At 41.0% G+C, this 21612-nt stretch overlaps 2 protein-coding genes across 3 annotated transcripts; one reads left to right on the forward strand and one right to left on the reverse strand.

The window, feature by feature from the left end:
- Positions 1 to 3042: 3042 nt before the first annotated feature.
- On the forward strand, positions 3043 to 17638 carry RAB23 (RAB23, member RAS oncogene family). Of its 2 annotated transcripts, none has more exons than XM_003204430.4 (7): positions 3043 to 3197; positions 4273 to 4474; positions 5136 to 5221; positions 9793 to 9949; positions 11467 to 11549; positions 12195 to 12287; positions 13165 to 17638. In XM_003204430.4, exons 2-7 carry the CDS (start codon positions 4320 to 4322, stop codon positions 13302 to 13304), a joined length of 714 nt encoding a protein of 237 aa, XP_003204478.1. In that variant the 5' UTR covers positions 3043 to 3197; positions 4273 to 4319; the 3' UTR covers positions 13305 to 17638. The 2 variants fall into 2 exon arrangements, with proteins under 2 accessions (XP_003204478.1, XP_010706144.1); XM_010707842.3 differs by lacking the exon at positions 3043 to 3197 and adding an exon at positions 3241 to 3567.
- Positions 17639 to 19941: 2303 nt separating this feature from the next.
- Positions 19942 to 21576, reverse strand: BAG2 (BAG cochaperone 2). The gene is made up of 2 exons (XM_019613236.2): positions 21423 to 21576; positions 19942 to 20820 (listed from the first exon to the last, which is right to left on the reverse strand). The coding sequence occupies exons 1-2, from the start codon at positions 21499 to 21501 to the stop codon at positions 20420 to 20422; spliced, it is 480 nt and encodes a 159-aa protein (XP_019468781.1). The 5' UTR covers positions 21502 to 21576; the 3' UTR covers positions 19942 to 20419.
- Between the last annotated feature and the right edge of the window lie 36 nt (positions 21577 to 21612).

Consider the following 21612-nt stretch of genomic DNA (forward strand, 5'->3'; position numbering starts at 1 on the left):
TCTTTCACTGGATAGCAGCAAGAGCAAGTAGCAAGAGCAGAAAAGAGAAATAAGTCCATTATTGCAAACAACACTGCTAATGGCAATTTATCAGAAACTCTGGGTATACACAATTAGAAACACTTTCAGCATTTTCTTCAGCTAAATGCACTTCCTGATGAAGTAAGCCAGAGCAAGTGCTAAAACAACACGATTCTCCAATACACAGAACTGAATGAGCTAACATGTAGCATTTCAATCTTGATGTTGTCCCCATTTATTTCTGTTTTTCTCTCCTTCACACAGCACACAGATCAAGTATTTTTTATTGAGCTTCATGGCGTTAATAGAAACAACTGTATTTAGAAATTCTACTTTGCCATCACATGATGTACTGTCTGCACCTGATAATTGCATCACTTGGCAACTGTTTAACCTATTTACAACCAAGATTCCAAGCACACCATCTATTGCCTTTAGTATGAGAACTCTATTCAGAACTGTTGATGTTTCAAAACTTCAGCTTATATATCCCTGTTGTTTTTGATAGGCATATCTAAGATTTATATAACACTGCATTAATAATGGTAGTAATAGACATTAGGATGTTTAAAACTACAAGAATTTTAATGCAACACAACTTAATTTCTCTGATTCTGTTGATAAAAGGAAATACACTCGTCACATTAACAAATACAGTGTCTTAAGTACAGCAAGCACTGCATTTTCACAGATGTAAAGAAGATGCTGTTTATTTTTTTTTCAGAATTGCATTGGCTGAAATGTATACATTTTGTTGCAATAAAAAACCAAAACCAAAAACCAGAGTATACAGCAGATGCACTGAATTGGCTCCCTGATAGATGTCAAAGCGTAGCTGTGGTGACAGAGAAGTCAGCAACTGGAGCGACTCCAATTGGCTTTCCAAGGATTCTTACTGAAAGATTACTTAACATTTTTATTGATAATACAGACAGTGATACTCAGGTAAATCTTGCTATTTAACAAACAGATGACCATATTAAAGGATGGCATTATTTTTCTCTTATAGATCGATCTGATGTGCTTTGCAGTCAAAGTAATTTAATTGTAGTTAAGTATAATGTAACACATCTGGAAAAAAATTATTATGGATTATATGCTCATGTAAAATCTGCCTTAGAAAGCAGTAATCACAGGAGAAATGTAGAAAAAACTGTCTGAACAGGTGACCTTGGTGAAACAGTACAGCAAAAAGGGATTAATGTGACCTCTCAGAGGTCTGTAAAGGGGAACACAAAGTAGAAAGTGGGATGCTGTCTTACCTCGGCACATCTACTATCATAGTGTTGATTTGCTTCCCAATGTGTATAGCTGTTTATGAAGATTACTTTAACATTATGCACATAACTTTCTCTTAAAGTTAATGGGAGGGTTCAGTAATTCAAGGCCTTTTAGCACACAAAAGCTCTGACATGGAATAGACCTTGAGACTAGAAGCCTGGATCAGCACAAACAACACGGAATAAATATAAAGCATACAACTTAGCAGTTCTTTTGAAGTACAGCAGCAAAATGTGCTCATCGAAAAGGTATTTATTCAAGTATACAAAACACTGACTCACTCCGGAGAACAAAAATGTAGCCTTGGGAGGGGATAAAGTGACTTCAGTTGTGCAAGGAAGCTTTTAACTGGTAACACCTGAGTGTTGTTTGGTAACACATGAATAGCAGAAGTGCTGGCTGGGTATTGGGAGTGGTCTCTGCGGCCAGCCAGATGTGCCTTGCAATATAAAAAGGGTCTGTTAAGTCAGGGAATGCCTAGCTGAATAAAAAATGGAACATCCTTAGATCTTAAGATTATAATTAAGCTAAAACATACTCAATTTCATAGCATCATAGAATGGTTTGAGTTGGAAGGGACCTTTAAGATCATCTAGTTGCAACCCCCTGCTATAGGCAGGGACACCTCTCTCTAGACCAGGTTGCTCCTAACCCCATCCAGCCTAGTCTTGAATGCTTCCAGGGAGGGGACATCCATATCCTCTGGGGGCAACTTGTTCCAGTGTCTCACCACCTTCACAGTAAAGAATTCTTCCCAATATCTAGTCTAAATCTACACTCTTCTAGTTTAAAACCATTTCTCCTCATTCTGTTGCTACCTGCCCTTATAAAAAGTTTGTTTATATATATTTGTTTATATAAAGCTTTGAAAACAGGAATTCATTATACAGTGGGTAACAAAATAAGATTATCTCACATCTTGCACATTTCCCCATTTATTTCCTACCAAGCTCAATTCATGTCTGAATTGTGGGCACCAGGTTTGTTGAATATACCAAATATGAAAGAAATGATCACCACAGATAAGTATATAGACAAAAGTAAGCACTTGAAGAGCACACAAATACAGCCTCTTGTCCATGTCTTGAAAAACACAAGTGGAGTATGCCTTAGATACAGAACAAAACCTTTAACACTTTTGTTTTGAAAAACAATGCACATTAACAGTTTATAACATTCAATGGCTTCACAAAACAGACTTCTTACAAGGGTATATAGCGATAGGACAAGGGGTAATGGCTTTATTCTGAAGGAGGGTATGTTTAGATATAAGGAAGAAGTTCTGTGCTACAAGGGCAGTGAGGCAGTGGCACAGCCAGCCAGAGAGCTGTGGGTGCCCCATCCCTGGAGGTGCTCAGGGCCAGGCTGGGTGGGCCCTGGGCAGCTGAGCTGGTGGGGGGAACTGCCCTGCCCACAGCAGGGGGGTGGCACTGGGTGGGCTTTGAGGTCCTTTCCTACCCAAACCATTCCCCTGTCCTAATGTCTTACGCACATGGAAAGCGTTCTAGACAATACCCAGAACACCATGCACACGAACACCATCTGCCTGCAATAATTACCCTGAGAGAGGAGAGCCTGAGGGTAGACCTGATGCTGACAGACCCCTCAGGAGATGGGGCAGAGGCAGGCGGTGCAGTGCGGATCTAGGCCCCCGACACCCAGTCCTGCGGGGGCTGCCAGCATCGAGCAGAGCCGGGGGCGGGAGCTGCGGGCGGGCACCTCCCAGACAGGACCGCGGTCCTGACGGCGTTTCCGGGCGGGGGAGCCGGGATGTGCGTCCGGGTTGGGTCGGCCCCAGCGAGCGGTTTCCTCTCGCCTCCCTTCCTCCGCCGCCTCCCTCCATCCCTCCTTCCCTCGCCGTCTCCGAGGCAGAGCCGCCGCCGCGCCAGGAGTCGGTGAGAGGGAGAGTGGGGTCGGGGGAGAGCGGGGCAGGACCGAACCCTGGCAGAGGGTGCCCGTGAGCTCCTCGGGGAAGCCGGGCTCCTTGGGTGGGCGGTGGCTGCTCTTCCTGAGCGAGCGGACGGCGATGTGTAGCGCAGCGGGAGGTAACGCGGCGGTACGGTACGGAAGCGTTACCCGGCGGGAGAGGCGCTAGGGCGGGAGCACTTCACGGGCTGCAGCCGGGACGGTGTTCACGTTTTCATCTTCCCACCGAGAAGTGCTGGTTTACATAAGCCTCTCTCGATCCGATGTGCCTGCCTGCCTGCACCGTGACCTTTGCCTGCGTACCTCAGCCGTTTGGATCTGTCTCTAGTTAATGTACAGGTGGGCACGGACGAAAGGAACGGGAGGGAGAACAGGGCAGCCCTGCGTGTGGGGTGAGATCCTGCGGTTGTGGGGCGGGAGCCTTGTGTGTAGAACTGCGTGCATCCAGCGTCAATCGGGTGAAGATTTAAACGTTTTTAAAAAGAAGCATTTTAGGGCAGGTTCTTGTTTTTAAAAGGTGTTGGAGTGGGTTCAGAGGAGGCCACAGAAACGATGGGAGGGCTGGAGCAGCTCTCCTGTGCAGTCAGGCTGAGGAAGCTGGGCTGGTTGAGGCTGGAGAAGAGCTGTGGGGAGGGCTGAGTGCAGCCTGACAGTGCTTGAAGGGAGCTTACAAGCAGGAGGGACCAGCGTTTTTACACAGCCTGATAGCAATAGGACAAGGGGAAAAGGCTTTAAGCTAATTTAATTTGAATTAGATGTTAGGAAGAAATTGTTTACTTAGAGGATGGTGACATGGGCTACCCAGAGAGCTGTGGTGCCCCATCCCTGGAGGTGCTCAGGGTCAGGCTGGATGGGCACTGGGTAGCTGAGCTGGTGGAGGGCTGCCCTGCCCACAGCACAAGTTTGAAACTAGATGGTCTCTAAGGTCTTTTCAAACCCAAGCTGTTCTGTGACTCTGTGATCTTTGTGAATCCAAAGGTGAAATCATCTTTCTTCTTCTGTTCACAGTATTTTTATGAACGCAGCTATTTATTTTATTTACAGGATTGATAAATTGGTGAATAAGCCAGAGAGTCACCTGAGCTGCAGAGATGTTAGAGGAGGACATGGAGGTGGCCATCAAGGTGGTAGTGGTAGGAAATGGAGCTGTTGGGAAGTCCAGTATGATTCAGCGATACTGCAAGGGGATCTTTACGAAAGACTACAAGAAAACTATTGGCGTAGATTTCCTGGAAAGACAAATCCAGTATGTATCAAACAGATGTCATGCTATGCATTTTTACATTCCCCTCTATTTCTTTGTTCTCTTGTAATCGTAAGATTGACGGATACATGAAACACAAGGCCTGCAGTCTCTGAAGCTAAGTCAAGGGAGCTAATTTTTCTTTTGAACTGTGGTCAAAAATTACATGAACTCAATTTTCTCTTACAGATTTAGAGTTGTAAATCAAAATTAAAATTTAGAACCTCTCTTATTCTAAGATTTTTGACTAGTTTCTTGTGTGCTCTACCATCTGTTGAGATTTTCTCTATTTAGTTATTTGAAGTGGAAGTGCTTATGATAAAACATTTGCACAAATTTATTAACTAACAGAAAAATAATTAAATATGCTATAGATTTAGTCTCCATCTAACATCACCAGATAATACCTGATTATGTTTGATACAACGGAAAATACTATAGTACAGTAATATATTTAGTTATATAGTTATAGTATAGATGTTATATAGTATAGTAAAGATGTACACCTACTGTAGTTGCTATGGTATAGTATGGAGTTGAACCATCATCAATACTAAGTTTTTACTATATTAAATTAACATTAAATTATTTTTAACTGTAGAGATGGAAGTGCTTTTATGCCAGTTGCTTTGTATTAATAGCAGAACCATGTCATTTATTTCAGAGTTAATGATGAAGATGTCAGGCTAATGTTATGGGACACTGCAGGTCAAGAGGAATTTGATGCGATAACTAAGGCCTACTACAGAGGTGAAAATACGATGTTTGCTGTTTGGTAGTTGGTTGGGTTTGGAATATGTCTTTAAGATTTTTTCTTATTTCTGGATTAAGTATTTCAGTAATTCATTGTGTTTGCAAAGTATGTTTAGCTCACCTTTTTCAGTTTGTGAATGTATTTCCCCTTCATGTAAGATCCTCTCCATGAAGAAATGCCTCTTTATACGATATTGTCCTTTGAAAAAACACAGACCAGAACAAGACAAATGTCTGTACAGAAGCTCCTACATAGTATTTCAAACAATCTAACTCAAAGTCGAACTTAATTTGTTTTATGTGATGACCTATTTTTGATCCAATATGCTCCCTTAAAATAACTGAAGGCAGTTGTTCTGGAGCTTTGGTTGGGAATTCAGGTTGCGACTGATAGTTATGCCTTGATGTTTTAGAGTGCTACAGTTTTCTGAGCTTTTTGTATTTCATGGTAATTTTGATTAACTACTGTTTAATCAATGGATATACAGATGGTGCGTATATATATATATATACACACACACAGGAGCTTGGCTAATATAATTTATATTGGAGGAAATGAGAGAAAGTCACTCACCCTGTCCTGAGCTCACAAGATGAACTCTGATGGAGCAGATCTCCAGAGAGATCCTTCCCCACTGGCAGTCAGCTCTTAAATGGGTCTAGGAGAGGTGGAGCCAGGCTCCACCCCTTCCTGCAGCACAGGTGAATTGCCTTCACCTGTGCTCCCGTGGCTGGCTCATTGCTCGCCTCAGGTGATCAATCAAAGGTTCAGGCCGTGATTCAGCAGCCCCATACAACTACTTTTTAAAAAAGTAGTATTTCTTGCTGTCCCTTGTAATTGTTGGCTACCATTTCTTCAGTAAAAGAAACATCTATTTCTTGTTATCTTCCTGTGAAAATAGACCATTCTGTTATTTTACAGCTAACAAGTTTAGCGTATAAATTTTAGAAGATAGGACTTGATTATCTTTGAGCTTCTTTATCGCTTGTTTCAAGCCAAAGCATTTTTCTCCTAATGACTGGCAGTGACGCTAAAGTATGGAGTATCAATCTCCTCCCTTAGCTTCAAAACTGGTGGTTTAAGAAATAATCTGCCTGGGGATCTTGATGTCTTGCTAATGACTCACGGTGCAGGTAGAACTCTGCCTTTGAGATTTTTGTACTGAGGAGGCTGTTGTGGAGCAGAGTGTAGTCATCCTGTGGATACATGTTGCAAATTACGTGATGGATATCTTAACTCTGCAGAGCTGTTAGATGCAGTGACTATTCTGCACTACACTTTGAAGGTCAAGGGAAATTTTATGAAGCTGGAATGGAATTTCTATTTAGCAACAGATCTGCAAGCACAGTATTATAAACCAAAAGATCAAGTTTATAAGCACAAGGATTTTGGTGCATTCTATTGCTGATAAGGGGAGGATGCCTCTAAGGGAGATAGAGCAAGTGTTGGCTGTTACTCCAAGGTCTGCATCTCCTTCAGATTTCTGTCCCACTGACTGCTATCATTACAGTGAGGGTTACATACTCTCCTGGAATGTTGTGCATTGTCAGTTCTTCAGGGATCATGTGCTTATCCATGACAACACAATAAATGCTTCAGGGTCTGTTTCCGAGCCCTTGTCCAAGGACTGAATTCATTCAGCCTAGCAGAGAAATAAATTTAGAGCTGACACCAGATCTGTCACGTGGTTTTCATGTCCAGGTAATGATGTGCAGCCAGCACTGCTGCATACCTATGATCATACCGTGCGAGGACTCAAACTGCCCAAAAACCTAAATTGAAAGAGTTGAAGGAAGCTTTGTATGTTTTTCTATTTTGTGCTGTATTCATGCATCTTCTCACAAGTTATACTTTTTTGTGTCCTGTGTGAACCATGGATTCTCTCAGCAGGTTGGTGCTTCATTTATATGCTAAGCAAATACACAAGTGGCTGTCATTAGCAGCACCATGCGTTGTGTTCACACTACAGATCTTTCAAGGTAGTACTGATGACTTCTTAGTGCTTGCATTCTCCTCCTCCAAACACTACCACTGCTGCCTTGAGCAGACACTTATTAGGTTTTTGATGGAAGGGCTGTATCTTACTCGTTAGTCTGCTATGCAGCTGCTTGTAAGTAAGGGCAAGAACAGAAGAGCGAAACGAATAGGTTCCAGATATAAATTCTTGTGTGTTCATCCTCGTGTTTATCCATGGCAAGGAATTTCTTTATATGTTTTCTATTATATAGTCAGTGTATTGTTATAAAAGGAGAAAATATGGTTACACAGTCTATGAGGATGATACAGTTTGCTGAGGATCTTTGAGGCCCCTCAGCTGTCAGGCTTTTGCTCTACTTGCATCAAGTAGAGTTGCTGGTACTAGTGGTATTTTTTTTTCTGAATTAGTCTAGGTATGGCTATCTGATCAGTCACTCCAGCCAGCTGGAACCTTCTTAAATAATGAGCTGAGGATTGTCAAAGCAGTAATCACACACAAAGAAATCCAGTATCCTTTTTCCTTAGTACCTGACAAAGAATTATAAAACAGTTTCTTCCAAAAGAACTTTAATATAAAATATTTGCAGAAGACCTGCTGGTTTCAGCTGTTCTGTTTCTGCCTGATGTTATCCTGTGCCTTTGCTACTGGTGTTTGTTGTTGTATGCAATCTCTCAAGTAGTATAGGATTCCATTTTGTGTGGGTCAGTGAGATACTAATGTTATTGACCCTCTTAAATGCTGCCTTTTACTAAATATAGAACGGTGTTTATATGCCTAAATCCTGTTTTTTGTGGCTTTTTTTTTTTTTGGAGCTCCTACATGGATATTATAGTTTCTTAAACTTGTTTAAGAAAATCAATAAAATATTGAGTATTTAGCAGTATTCTTGGAAGATGAAAAGTGAAAATTTAAGTTCTTTACAGAGAGAGTGGTGAGGTGCTGGAACAGGCTGCCCAGAGAGGCTGTGGATGCCCCATCCCCGGAGGTGTTCAAGGCCAGGTTGGATGGGGCCCTGGCAGCCTGGTCTAGTATTAAATGCAGAGGTTGGTGGCCCTGCCTGCAGCAGGGGGTTGGAGTTTCGTGATCCTTGAGATCCCTTCTAACCCCGGCTATTCTGTGATTCTATGAAAAGAATGGACCTAGTAAGGCCTCTGTCCTGCAGCACCTTTTGCTGAGACCTGAAGTCATATTATCTTTTTTATTCTCTTCTTAAATATGTATTTTTCAGGATTATTGGATTAGTAAATTCTGGCATTTCTTACAAGCCAGTGATCAAAACCTCCAGCAGAAGTTTGGAAGTACACCATTACATGCATGTATATAATTTGCCATTGTTGACACTCGAATATACTTCTTGATTATGAAAGACACTTTGTTGAAATAACTTCTTGGTAGAAACCTTCAAATATCAGAGTCTGGAAGGCCTCAAAAGTGACTTCTAATTAGAGACCATTGTATGATTCTTTTTAAAAAGCAGTATGTTCAAGCTGACTATTATCTTTACTGTCCCTGTCCACTACACTGTAGAAGCATTACATATAAATTGAACAAGGCGATATGATGTTGTAAGCCACCCTCTTTTTACTTACAAACGTGCTAGGACTTCTCTCTCTAAACTTCATTGCCAAGTTATTTCTGTGTTTTTTAGCATTCAGAAGGAATGAGTGGAAAGAGAGCTGGAGTAAAAGTTCCTGGAGTGGAAATTTCACAGTGGATTTCTTAGTCTTAAAACTGAGCAAGGAGATGCTTGCAGGTGGTGAGAGCCCTTCAAACATTCCCATCTCCAGCAGCTCCAAGAGCTTGAGAGACTTTATTAATCTTGATGGTGAGATGATGTGCGAATTCAGTAGTGACAAAATAACCAGCCTTGGAAGGAAAAATAATTTGCAGATACTTTGCAGGGTTTTCAGTGGAAGTGCAGCAGGTTAGAATATGGTGTGAACACTAGGGAAAACAAGCAGAATTTTAAAATACAAGTAATGAGAGAGAGAGGATTATGAAAGACTGCATTGCTGCTGTTTGCTGGTAGAGCTTAATTTGGAATTCTGAGGGTAGTTTTCATTCTGTATAAAACAAAATCAGAAGGGTCTTAAAGACATGTGAGTGTTCAAAGAATGTAGGAAAACTTCCATTAATATAGACAAGTCGGGGTTATTTCAAGTCTCTGACTTTCCAAGTCCAAATTACTGTAGCATAAAGAATAGCATGAACTGCACTTCACAGACATTGAAGAATGAATAATATTTGCTGTTTTGGCACCCACTTAAGCTGAAAAAGTGAGCAGTAAGCAAATTTCTCTTTCTCTTTTTCCAGTCTTTTCCAAAACCTTTCTTCTTCCTTCCCCTGCACACGTGCACCTTGTTGGAAATGGTTTGAAGGGCAGCTGAGTCTGGGCATAATGATGGAAATAACATGGCAGCTTAGTGCTTTTCATCTGAGGAGTTTCCTAATCATTGGCTCATCACAAGCTGGTGGCAAAAGTGGACTTTTAGTGGAGAAACCTCTCATACTTTACATACATTCAGTATGGTTTTGTTTTCATGGTTGTTGATTTTTTTATGCATTTGTAATCGGTCTGTGTACTTTTAGGAGCCCAGGCCTGTGTTCTTGTGTTTTCTACAACTGACAGAGAGTCCTTCAAAGCAATCCCTACCTGGAAGGAAAAAGTGATGACTGAAGTTGGAGACATTCCCACAGTTCTTGTGCAGAATAAGATTGATCTTCTGGATGACTCTTGTATAAAGAAGTAAGATTTTTATCTCCTGCCTTTAAAGAACAATGTACTGCTCCTCTATACAAATGCTTTAAAAAAGTCTGTGGAAGGTCACAGAATGAGTCATAGAATGGCCTGGGTTGAAAAGGACCATGATGATCATCTAGTTTCAACCCCCTGCCACAAGCAGGGCTCCTGATGAAGACTTCTGATCTGTAGATTATCAAACCAAAGCCCAGCATCCAGACATGCCTTGGAAGCACAGGTGCTGGTTTTCCTGCAGGAGTGCAGTTTCTTGGGCAGATGTTTGCCCAGGTAGGAACTTCTCTTAGCTTCATTCCTTCTTCTGAAATATCAACCTGAGAAATGGAACAAAAGCACTAAGAGTTTCCTTGTGCCACGATACGATTATTTTTTATCTAACCAAAAATCGTAAGACTGTATTAACTTCCTCTCCTGCTAAAGCTTGCTTCTACTGTTGAACTGCTGTGCATTTTGATTAGTGAAGGCCTGCTGAAATGGTCAAGAGGTTTGAAACAAGCTGTTTGAATATGTATCTTAATATTCTTTGCTCTGCTTTCCTTCAGTTTGTTTTTATTGCTCATTTTTATCAAATGTTGTAACTGTAGAAATCTGTATCTGTTAATATTCTCAAACTAACTGTTGCTGATGCTTCTTGGTTATATTTTTACTTACAGATTTTACTGTCAGTTCATTCTGCCTCTGTATGTATGTTCAGTTTCATTACTGCCATAAAATCAGCTTAACAAATGCTGACTTTTATTTGCCACAATATAATATCCTTTGGAAAACATGGCATGATTCATCATTCTCCTCTTTTTGTTATTTCTACCATCTTCCTGAGAGGTGTACACTAATTCTTCTTTTTGTCATTTCCTATGCTGACTTTCTTTATTCTGTTTGCTCTTACTGATGATGTAAGTCAGCTTCTACTCCTTCTGCAAAGAATACTGAGGATTTTTCAAACAAAAAGCAAAATTGCATTTGAACTCCTCCTGTATTTCTGGTGCATCACACATGTTTTGTTCTCCGAACGCACCCTCTGCCTCAGTAACCCCATCTTTCTTGATTTCCCTTAGTGAAGTTCTCATGTTTCCTCACCTTTTCCTTAAAATTTAGCACAAATTGCCTTTCCCTTTACAGAAAACAAATAACTCTTCTGCTTTCTTAAAAAAATTAAGAAGCACTTTTTGGTTATTTTGACTTTACAGTAGTAATTGTTCTGTTGTAGTGCTTTGTTAATTGCAGCCTCTTTCTTTTTTATTTCACTGACACCTGCCTTAGGACCCTTGGGAATAAAGTCAATAAACACTGCAATGCAATTGTTTTCGTTCCTTACAGTACTGCATGTAAAACACCACAAAGAAATTAAGAATCAGCTGTTTTTTGACTGAGCTTCTTAGCCTACTAAGTTACCACGTTCACTCTGACACAAAGTGTTTTGTCTGTAAGAACAAACGGTAGAAATTAATATTTATGATGACAAATGATAGAAATTAGTATTCATGAAGTTGTTTTCTGTTGTGCAGTGAAGAGGCAGAAGCACTGGCAAAAAAGCTAAAGTTAAGGTTCTACCGAGCGTCTGTGAAGGAGGACCTCAACGTAACCGAAGGTAGGAGACACGACAGAGGTGGTGTCTGCCCTGTCCTTCACTGTATCTCTTTTTGCTTTTGCATGCTGTTGGCAATCCTTCTTATCCCTTCAGTTGCTTGATATCACTGTGATATGGCTGTTTCTTTGTGTACGTCTTTCCCTTCTATTTCATGAATGGTGCAGAGCTTCAATATTTAGAAGTGCCAACGTTTTTTGGGCTTCTTGGCCCTACTGACTGTCAGTGAGCAGTGGGCTTTTAAAAGTGCATATATAGAAGTTCAGTTATTACAGCATACAGACTGTTGAACAGATTAATTTATGATTGATTGTTAATAGTTAAGAAATAATTTGTTATTTCATAATTCAGGTATATTAAAATGAAGTGCACTAAAATTAGAATCTGTTGCAGCGATTTGCCTATTGGTGGTACCTTAGTAGTTCCCAAGTCTCCCTGTGTAATGCATATATTCAAATCTGGGTTGACATTGACTCGTTTGGGTCCTGGCCAGGTACATGGGCCTGCCAAGGAAGAACCCTTAGATTGTGTTAAACCTGGTTGTGAAATGGGCTTTTGTCAGCAAGCAACAGTTGATATGAGGGTGATATTATTAACACAGGTATTATTTTTAAGTGCACTCTGATGTACCTTTTTTTACCATTCCAGTTTTTAAGTATTTGGCTGATAAATATCTTCAAAGGCTCAAGCAGCAAACAGCTGAAGAACCAGAACTAGTACATACAAGCAGTAACAAGATTGGTATGTATGCTGTAAGAAATCACACGCACACAAACACAAAAAATTCCACAGACAATATTTTATGCCATCAAAGTTTGTGGTCTCATCTGTTGCCTTAAGGAGTTATATGGTGGTTGGGGTCTGGTAACTACCTTCCTGTCTTAATTTGTCATCTCCTTTCCTTTTGTAAAATAGCTTTGTGAGCGCACAGTTACAAGATCGCCGAATAGCTGAGTGAAGTTTCTAGCTAATGTTTGGCTACTGTCCTTTTATTAAATTCTTTTAAACGTTGTCTGAGGATTTGAGAAGGGGTATTTGCTGGATTTCTTTAATGCAATTAGTGTCGGTGTCATTTATTTTGGTAAGAGACTCACTATGAAAGAGTCTGGCACATAATAAAAAGGTCTTTGTAAACTTTGTCTTGAGTAGAACAACACCGAACTTCTGTAGCCCTTCAACAAAGCCTGAATTCGTTCATTTATTTTCTTTATATCACTTCATTTTTATTCAGTCTTTCTTCCATAGCTTTATCTCATCAGTTTCTAACTTTAAAATGGCTGTGTTTCTCTGTATTACTCAGCTAAGCATAATTTTGTTGCCGTGCAATTAGTAGCATGCATTTACTTGGATGAGTGCACGTGCTCCCTTTGAATTACACATATACACACAGGTGTTGTATACTACCTTTAAATACTGCCCGACTAGTCATACCACCTGGCTCTACTTCAAACTTAGTTGCAAAATTGACCAGAAAAACAGGTAAATGTTTTGGGTTTTTTTGTTTTGTTTTGTAGATACCTCTGAGATGAACTATGAGTTAGTAACTGGTGCGTCTTAGGTGTTAATGTGCAGGGAGGGAAGAAATACAAATGCTCTTCTTGCCTTCAACTTTTTATAGGTGTTTTCAATACAGCCATTGGGAGTCACCCCAACCAGAATTCTGACACTATTAACGGTGGAGATATCATCAACCTCAGACCAAACAAACAGAGAACCAAGAAAAGCAGAAGTCTTTTTAGCAACTGCAGCATACCTTAGACTGCTTTTGGAGGGAAAAGAGAAGAGTAACCATGAATTGGATCAAGTTGTGCAATTGAATGCAGAGTAAAGCTTTAGAGGTATTTTACCAGTGCTTTAGCAAATCTTGTGCCTATGGGATCCTTGCTTGGTGGATTTATCTAAAATTGCTGATGCGGTGTTTTTTGGTGTGTAGAGTGAGACACCTGGTGGCAAAACGCAGAACCGTGGCTGCCCCGTGCACTTTTTAACAATTATTAAGCAAACTTCTCCATTTTGAAGGAATTATTTATAGAGCTATGAACTAGGTTTTGCAGAATTGAGAAGCACATTTAACATAAAGATAATATGCACACGTAGGTACAGACCATAGCATTACGGCCCAAGGTAAAGTAGCAACTTCATAACTAAATTTCAAAGGAAATGTTAGCAGTGGTTAGCCAGGACACTAAGAAGTTAGCAGAAGAGCAAAGTGAAGACATCATATATTATGCCTTTCTCTGTTAGCGTGGATTCTGGTGGATCTGTCATTTCAATATACTCCTGTTATATGTACGTGTGTGCAGGTATGTATGTAAATGTTGGGTATGAATACTTTTGCTAAGTTCAGGTGTATTCAATACGTGGAGGTCAGCTACCGATGATGAAATAGCATCTTCACAAGAATTTTTCCTTTTAAAATGTTACCTTTCAGATGAGGCTTTCCCAGCTGCTGCTGTGTGTGTTGAACTTGCTAAACTTGGGCCTAAACGCTTAGATTTAAAAATGGACAGTGCCAAAAATGCTCCTTCTTTTTACCTAATGCTGCATTGCAGATGTTTTCGTAAGTTTGGCTTTCCTCAGTCTTAACAGGTTGATCAAATAAGGGTTTGACACTAATAGATATCCAGATGGAACAGTCATATTCCTGTCCAAGTGTGATTGCTGTATCCTCTATCATCCATGAAAAAGGAACTTGCAAGGTGTCACAAAATACTTATCTTCCTTGGAGAAACTTCTCGTAGTCCTGCAAACCAGGTTGCAGAGGATCCAAAACACACAGCTAATAACTGATTTACAGTAACGAGACATTCCTTAACGTTGCTGCTGCTTACAGAGAATCTAATTCTGCAAGATCGGAGACATGGCAAAACAATTTTCAAAGTACGTAAGTAATTTTATAGAACTGATTTAGACATTTAGGAGCCCAAATCTATATTAAAGATATTTGGGTTTAGGTTCCTAAATCACTACGGTGCTTTTAAAAATGCTAAGCAAGATATCTCTTATTTACCAAAAATAAACACTTTTTAATCCTCTACAAGAGCATGCATGCCTTTTAGAAATACCCATTTTGTTTACATGGTTTTGTATTGTATTATATAATTTTAACTTTCTAGGATTTCTATATCAAACCTGCCAGTGACAAATGCAAAATATGCTGCTTGAAAAAAAATCAGAATTTTAATAGTTTTTTAAACAGTGTATGAGAGTGAGAATGACTTGACTGATCCTGTATATTTTTGGAGGAAGGACTTTCACTGTGTGAATTCGTATAGGAAGCTTGACTTATTTTATTTGTAAGTCAATGAGTATGAGAACTGCAATGTACTCTTGTCCCACTGTCCGCTGGGAAAGAAGTGGGTGGCAAGTTGTGCACAAACACTATAGATCTCTGAACGCTGTATTTGATGTTTACTCTCTTAGACTTTCTACCGAGTACCTTTGTGTCTCTGGAAGCTGCCACAGCATCTCCAGTTGCTGGCAAGAAGGCGGTCCTGTAGGTGCTCAGTACCCTTTGCTGTTGCAGCAAAATGTGTTCTTCACCAGAATGTTTCCTGTATTCTCTCCTGGATAGATGCCTTTATTTTTAACAAGTGCATTTAATCATTGTACGTATGTATAAATGGAGTCAAGTCCTACTTGTCGTAATGTTTTAAGGTACTTAAGGTATGGAAACAAAAAGACCTATGATTGTACGTGATGGGGCCGTCTTACAGCTTCAGGATGTAGGGCAGAAGGTGTGCATTAAGAATTTTGTCAACTGCTTTTAATATGAAAACTTTTACATTTCGTTGTCTGTTTGGTAGTTTAACCGTTATATTTGTTTTTCCTGAAAAAGCATGTGAACTCACAAAATGTCTGAAGCATTTTTCTTGCCTTGTTCGACTTTGTACAGAGTACTGAAGAGTCTTTATGTATAACAACCATTTGTACCATGACACATCATTCATCAGACATTGTACGGTTACATAAGCCATTTGTATTGAAGATCCTTTGCTATAAACTGCTATTTCAAGGAGTGAAAACTCAATGGAAATTTTCATAGAAGAGAGACTTGCTAAATATAGGATACACTGAAATTTAGTATATGCATGCTTTAATCTAGGAATACATATTTGAGGTGTTGGGCAACAGGGAGTTTTAATTTCACTCCCACCATAAGCTAAAGTGGCTCCTTCTTTGTTGCGATTTGCAGTGCTTAATTTCCAGTATGACTGAGGTGGAAACTGTCCAAATCAGCATTTTTTCTGGGGATTACTCTGCATATGCACTGCTTCCAAGTGTACTTTTTATCCCTGTAGTTTTAGTGTACAGATGTGGAGCAGATGCCTTGCACATGGCAGGTGTCCATATGTATCCATGTCACTGCTCAGTGGGAGAGCCGTTTGACTTCTGGATGAGGAGACGTGCTGACACTTCTGGCATTCATGTTGTTGTGTGTGAATAATTTTAGTTACAAACATTGCCCCCTTCTCCATTCAGTGTTCTCACGAAAACCCCATGTTTTAAGCACCCTTCTGTGCCTACGAGGTGGAAGAGAATATGGTCCTCTGTGACACCTGCGGTAGGTCAGCGTTCTGTGCTCTGTGCACATGTGCCTATCACAAGTCAAAGTTTTGTTCTTACAGCCTGAGCTAATTGCACTCCTGTTATATCCATTGACATCTCTTAAGCAGCTCGTTGGATATCTTATTGAGCTCTCGACAAAATTCTTTGCTTTTAGTTGATAAAGCTAATGTGAGTAGAAAACTTCAGTGAAGTAAGCATTCACTAAAGGGCCCGACACTAAAGCATCTGCTGCTCCCACATGATATCCATTCAGTGAATGGTGTTCTGCTGAGTGAAGCATCGTTGGGTGCACAGTAGCAGTGCCAGGGAGGCATTTCCAGCTGGAAATAACAAATCTGAGAGTTGTAAGATTGGGCACATTAAGATTTTTGGGCTTGTGTGTGTGGTTGACTTAGAAAGAAATATTCCACTTCAGATAATTCTGGAGTTTTCTTATTTTCAGCATTACTTAAGGTGACCTTTACCCTTTGTGATTAAAAATGACTAAATTACTGTCAGTCTAATTTCCTGATTAATTTTATTATACTTTGGTAAAATCAGTCTCTTTATTTTTTTCAATGTTGGGCACATCTGATGTTTTTCTTTGAATCACTTCTGTAGATGTACATTATTCTAAAGGGAATTGAGTGGCTGAACACACTGTATGGCTTTGAGGTTATGCCTGGGTACATGCACAATACCAGTGAATGAGCTAATAGCTACCAGTTAATGAGTAACAGAATTAATTACTTGCACTGCCGGATCCTCTTGCAGGAATTCAGTCATGTATCAAATGAACAAACCTGCTGCTTGGTACTTAAGTCCCTAAATCTAATCACAAGCCTCTGGCTAAGGCTGTAGTTCCTGAAATCAAACTGAATGCAAAACAGAGAGCAAGAGTGGTCCAAGAAGCTCGACTTCATCACCACCACCATACCTGTGGTAGGAAGTGACCATTGCACGTATCTTTTTTTTTATGCTCAAGTAGTATCTGACTGAAGAAAGTACTTCTCACTGTTAAATGGAGCATCCTAAAAGGTAATCAAACTCATGGCAGAAGAAATGCAGGAAGTACCAAGATGAAAAGTGCTGTGGTAAAACATGAGAAACTCTCAGTTCCGTGCTGAAGACAAGATCCATCTGAGCCACCTCCCGACCAGGTGAGCCCTTGTGCTAAGCTTGCTCTCAGGTTTCTGGTAGGAGGGTGACACTGATCAATAATTTGTGGAGTGAGTGGTTTTTCCTCTCCTGGCGCAAGGACGGCTCAGCGACCACCTGAAGTTGCTCAAACAAACAAACAAACAAACCCAAAGATCTGGACCAGGAGAAATGCTGTTCTCGTTGCAAAGATAAGGACACACTGCTACTAATACATGACTGAATCTTATTGGCAAGTTCACGTGATCTAAATGGCTAAAGCAGATATGTACATAACTGTGTTTATCACCTTCACAAACTCAAGTAAATGTATTATATTTTTAGAAAAAAACTCAACCTATCTTACAGTAAATTCTCAAATGGTAAAATAAATGTTTAAAAATGAATATTCTGTGTATGCTGTTCCTGTAAAATTCCTACAGGTTAGTTCTGCTGCTCCTGTAAGTGACACTGGTTGTTGTATCGGGTGACTTAAATGTTTCTCTGAGTACTGCTTGGTCTGATTACACATCGCTGTTTTCGTGGTCATATTAAAGTGTCAGTGTATTAAATAGCAAGAAATTGTCGTAACCCCTCAGTTGTGCAACCAGTGTCTGCCCAGAAACCTGTGCCCGTGTCTGTTTTGTACACTGCCAGCAGCTGGGACCCAGGGGAGCACACGGCACAGGCACCCACCCACCTCCTCAGAACAGTGTGGGCATCCCCAGCTAATCGAGACACATTTGCTGAGCTCCCACCTCTTGTTTTTATTCACACAGAACAGAAAATATGGATTCTGTTCTGCTCCCTGAGGACTTTTTAGTTTTCATAATTGATCTGGCTAACATCATGACAGGGCTTAAATTAGCAACCTATTAATAGGTCTGATGCATTTTCTGAGCGCAGAGGGTAACCAATGCATTGCTTTTCATGCTTAATTTCATCTAAAGTAAAGTAGAAACTTGTGGCATCTGTGTCTGCCTCTTTCCCAAGTATCTCAGGAATCTGGAAAGTAATACAGTGCTGCTTCCTCTTGCGTGGAATTTAGCACACAGAAACCATTTACTTGCGTAACACCCCAATAAGAATTACTTAGCAGTGTTAGTGTGTTTAGCAGTTTTAGGGAAGCAGAAATGTGAGAAAACTCACCTGTTTGTGCTGAGCGTTTTGAGGTCAGAGGTGAGTGCTCACCTGCTGTTAAGCGAAGGCCTCATGAAGACCGAAGCTGTCACAATGTTGAGGTGGGGCTTTTGCGTGCTGTGCAACAGCACTGTGCTCAGCTTTGGAAGCCAGGTGGCTGCTTGGGGCAGCTTCTACTACCAGGCCCAAGGTAACCACCAGCATCAGCCGGATGCTTTCAGTCTTGTTTTGAGGACTGACATATGCTGGAAGGTAGAGCACAGCCTCGTTTGAGTGCTCAGGAAAGAAAGGGCAGCTTCACTGCCTTTCTTACACCCAGTTGTCTTATGCCTGCTGAGCCTCATTTACTGCTTTCATTTTGACAACAGATAGTCCTTAAAAATAACAACTTTAATACATTTTCTTCTTGGTTTCTATCACTTGTGTTACCAGCTACGTTTGGCTGCTTTAAGTTACTTTAAAAGGGATGTATGTTGGAGAGCCAGTATGAAAGGAGCAGAACGCACAGCAGATGTTTTTTGCCATGGCTTACAGCTGTCTAAGAGATACTTCAGACAGTACTGCCAGCTTTAAACCTGGATTGTTCCATACCATGGGATCTGTAATGGATGAGGCGTGTCTGCTTATAGCAATAGTGGATGTGTTCCTGACCTCCTGTGGCACAGATGACACAGGGTTTGGGAAAGTGGAAGGCAAATCAGAAATGATTTTAAAAAATAACGAGTATCTTAAGCCAAAATAAGTTGAGTCTACACTATCACCTCAGGTGCTGAGGTGATGATGACTTCATTTTGTCCTTGAGTCGCTTTGTTTTGAGTTGCTTGGCTTTGCTAGCCAGTTTTACCAGTGAGTGAGCACTATAAAAACACTTGTAGCAATTGATGCAGGGAAGAGGGTTTCAGTAAGAGAGGAGAAAAAAAACCTGCTTTCCTGAATACCCTATAATGGCCATAAATATATATATATATAAAAATTGAAAAAATATGCCAAATACCACTATGCTATTTTCAACATTAAGTATTCCACGTTGCAATTTCTGAGAACCTTTCATGTATATTGGTATAATTATTTTTGGGAAGTAGGCACAGTCTCATAGCTGAAGACATTTGGAGGTCCCCACCTCAATGCCACTTTCTGCCCAAGAGCGGCAGCAGCGATCCCCTTGCAGTGCTGGAAGCTCCAAAAGGACAGGGTAGGTGTCCCCACACCATGCATACAGCACAGGTTGGAGGCACAGAGCTCGGTGGCTGTGCACAGGGACCTGAGGTGAGTTCCCAGCTTGGCTGGGCACTGTGAGGGTGCTTCTTCAGGTGTGGAGGTTTCCTCACACCCAGGGCGCTGCAGCTGCCTGCACTGCTCTTCCCTCCCACGGCACCAACAGCTGGGCTTCAGTTGGAGATCAGGTCAGGGCTGAGCAGTGCAGCCCCCCTGCCAGAATGCTGCCCTTCAGTGAACTAACAGCAGAATGACAGGCTGCTCAGTGGGGACTCTGAGCCTCCTCGGACACACACAGGAGTTGTTGTTCTCTTCTAAGTACGATGAACAGTGCCGTAATGAGTAAGACATTGTGTTGTTTATGAAAATACAATATACAGTTTATTGATTTGTTGTTGCTGTTGTTTATTGCCATGATTTGTCTTTTTTTTCCCCAAAAGTCTATTTCACACACTATGTATAGAGCAGAGAAAAGTTGGTAACTCAGTATATGACAAAACAACTGTAGTTGTTTTTTTTTTTTAAAAAGGAGGAGAATGAAGGACAGGTAAGATTTTGATTGATTCTGACAGTTCAGCAGAAGCACATTACAACTTGCAACAGAGCAGTATCAACTCTACAGAAGAACTCATGATAGCATTCCTTATTGCTGAAATAAAATGCCAATGCTACCGAAACCCATAGAATGCCTGCACCTTGCAATCCAAGATACCGTGGAGCATGTGTATGTGTATATGCGCGTGTACTTGTAAACAGGGATCTTCCTTAGCTTCTGTGTGCTTTTACGGAGACTTGATCACTCTGTGGTTTGCCAGAAGTAGCTACGAGGCACTTTAATCCTGTTTGGTGTTGCAAGACTGCCGCAGAGAGGATTTCTGATGCTCCAGCAACGTGATGGACTTCTCAGAATTCTCCAGGTTTCGGAGCAGAGTCTCTAGCCTTCTTTTGATCTTCTTCTGATCCTCAATAGCACATCCAATGACAACGGACTGAAATTTCTGATCGATGGGTCCCGCCGGCACGTCAGACGTGCACGCACCATAAAGTGACAGTAAGCGGATTTTGGCGTCTTCCAAATCATCCAGGAGCTTGTTGACAATTTCATCGATCATCTTGGTGGCGTGCAGGAGGGACTCCTGCTGCTGGGCGTTCCGGATGGTTTCGACTGAAACCTCCACAGTGAGGGTTCGGCCCATCAGGCGGTTGGCGGTCAGGTTAAGTTCTTCTCTCTCACCTAAAGCAAAAGCAGAAGGTATCCTACGTTATTGGCTAACATCTTCCCGTGCCAATGACATCACTGAGACAAGCAAAGTGCTACCATTTTCCAACATGGCTGTCTGTTGTTTCTTTTTTTTAAGAAGCGACAATCAGTGAGATTTCCAGGGGCCAGAGTTTTTAAATCTATCTGCCTGAGTCCCACCCATGTCACAGGGGCTGGTGTCTTTTGATGTGAAATTAGGTTGTAAACTTTACGAAAGGTATAAGCAATGTTCTTCCACTGCTGATACAGTGCTTGCTCTGTCACATTAAAGCAAAGCATCATATCAGGAAGCATTAATCATTATGAAAGCAGGCACATGAGGGATGAACCCTCAATGCCACTGTGAGGAAGAGTATAAATATACAGCACCATGAAAGGCCACAGCTGGAAGAGTTATTTTGCCTATCAGATGCAGTTAGGGGCCATTAACAAAAAGGAAAAGGGGACCTCAGAGTGAGGGAAGGCCCTCTGGTATACTCAGCCAGCTCCAGTATGGTGCCTTTAGCACTGGAGCAGCTCCCCTTGCTGTTCTGTTTTTAGGGCAGTCAGGAGGGGATGGCAAAGCAGCTTCTCACCTTCGCTGATGTGCCTCATGTCCTGGCTGTTCTGTATGTTGTGGATCATTTCTAGCAGGGTTTCTTTTTCTTGTTCCATAGCAGATGCTGCGTCACGGAAAGCCTCTACCCTGCGCGTAGTTAAACCAAACAAAGTCTTTCAATAATAGAACAGATTTTCCCCCATACAACTGCCAAGATCTTTCAATTA

Source organism: Meleagris gallopavo, chromosome 2 (genome assembly GCF_000146605.3).
Source record: "Meleagris gallopavo isolate NT-WF06-2002-E0010 breed Aviagen turkey brand Nicholas breeding stock chromosome 2, Turkey_5.1, whole genome shotgun sequence".
Taxonomy (NCBI): domain Eukaryota; kingdom Metazoa; phylum Chordata; class Aves; order Galliformes; family Phasianidae; genus Meleagris; species Meleagris gallopavo.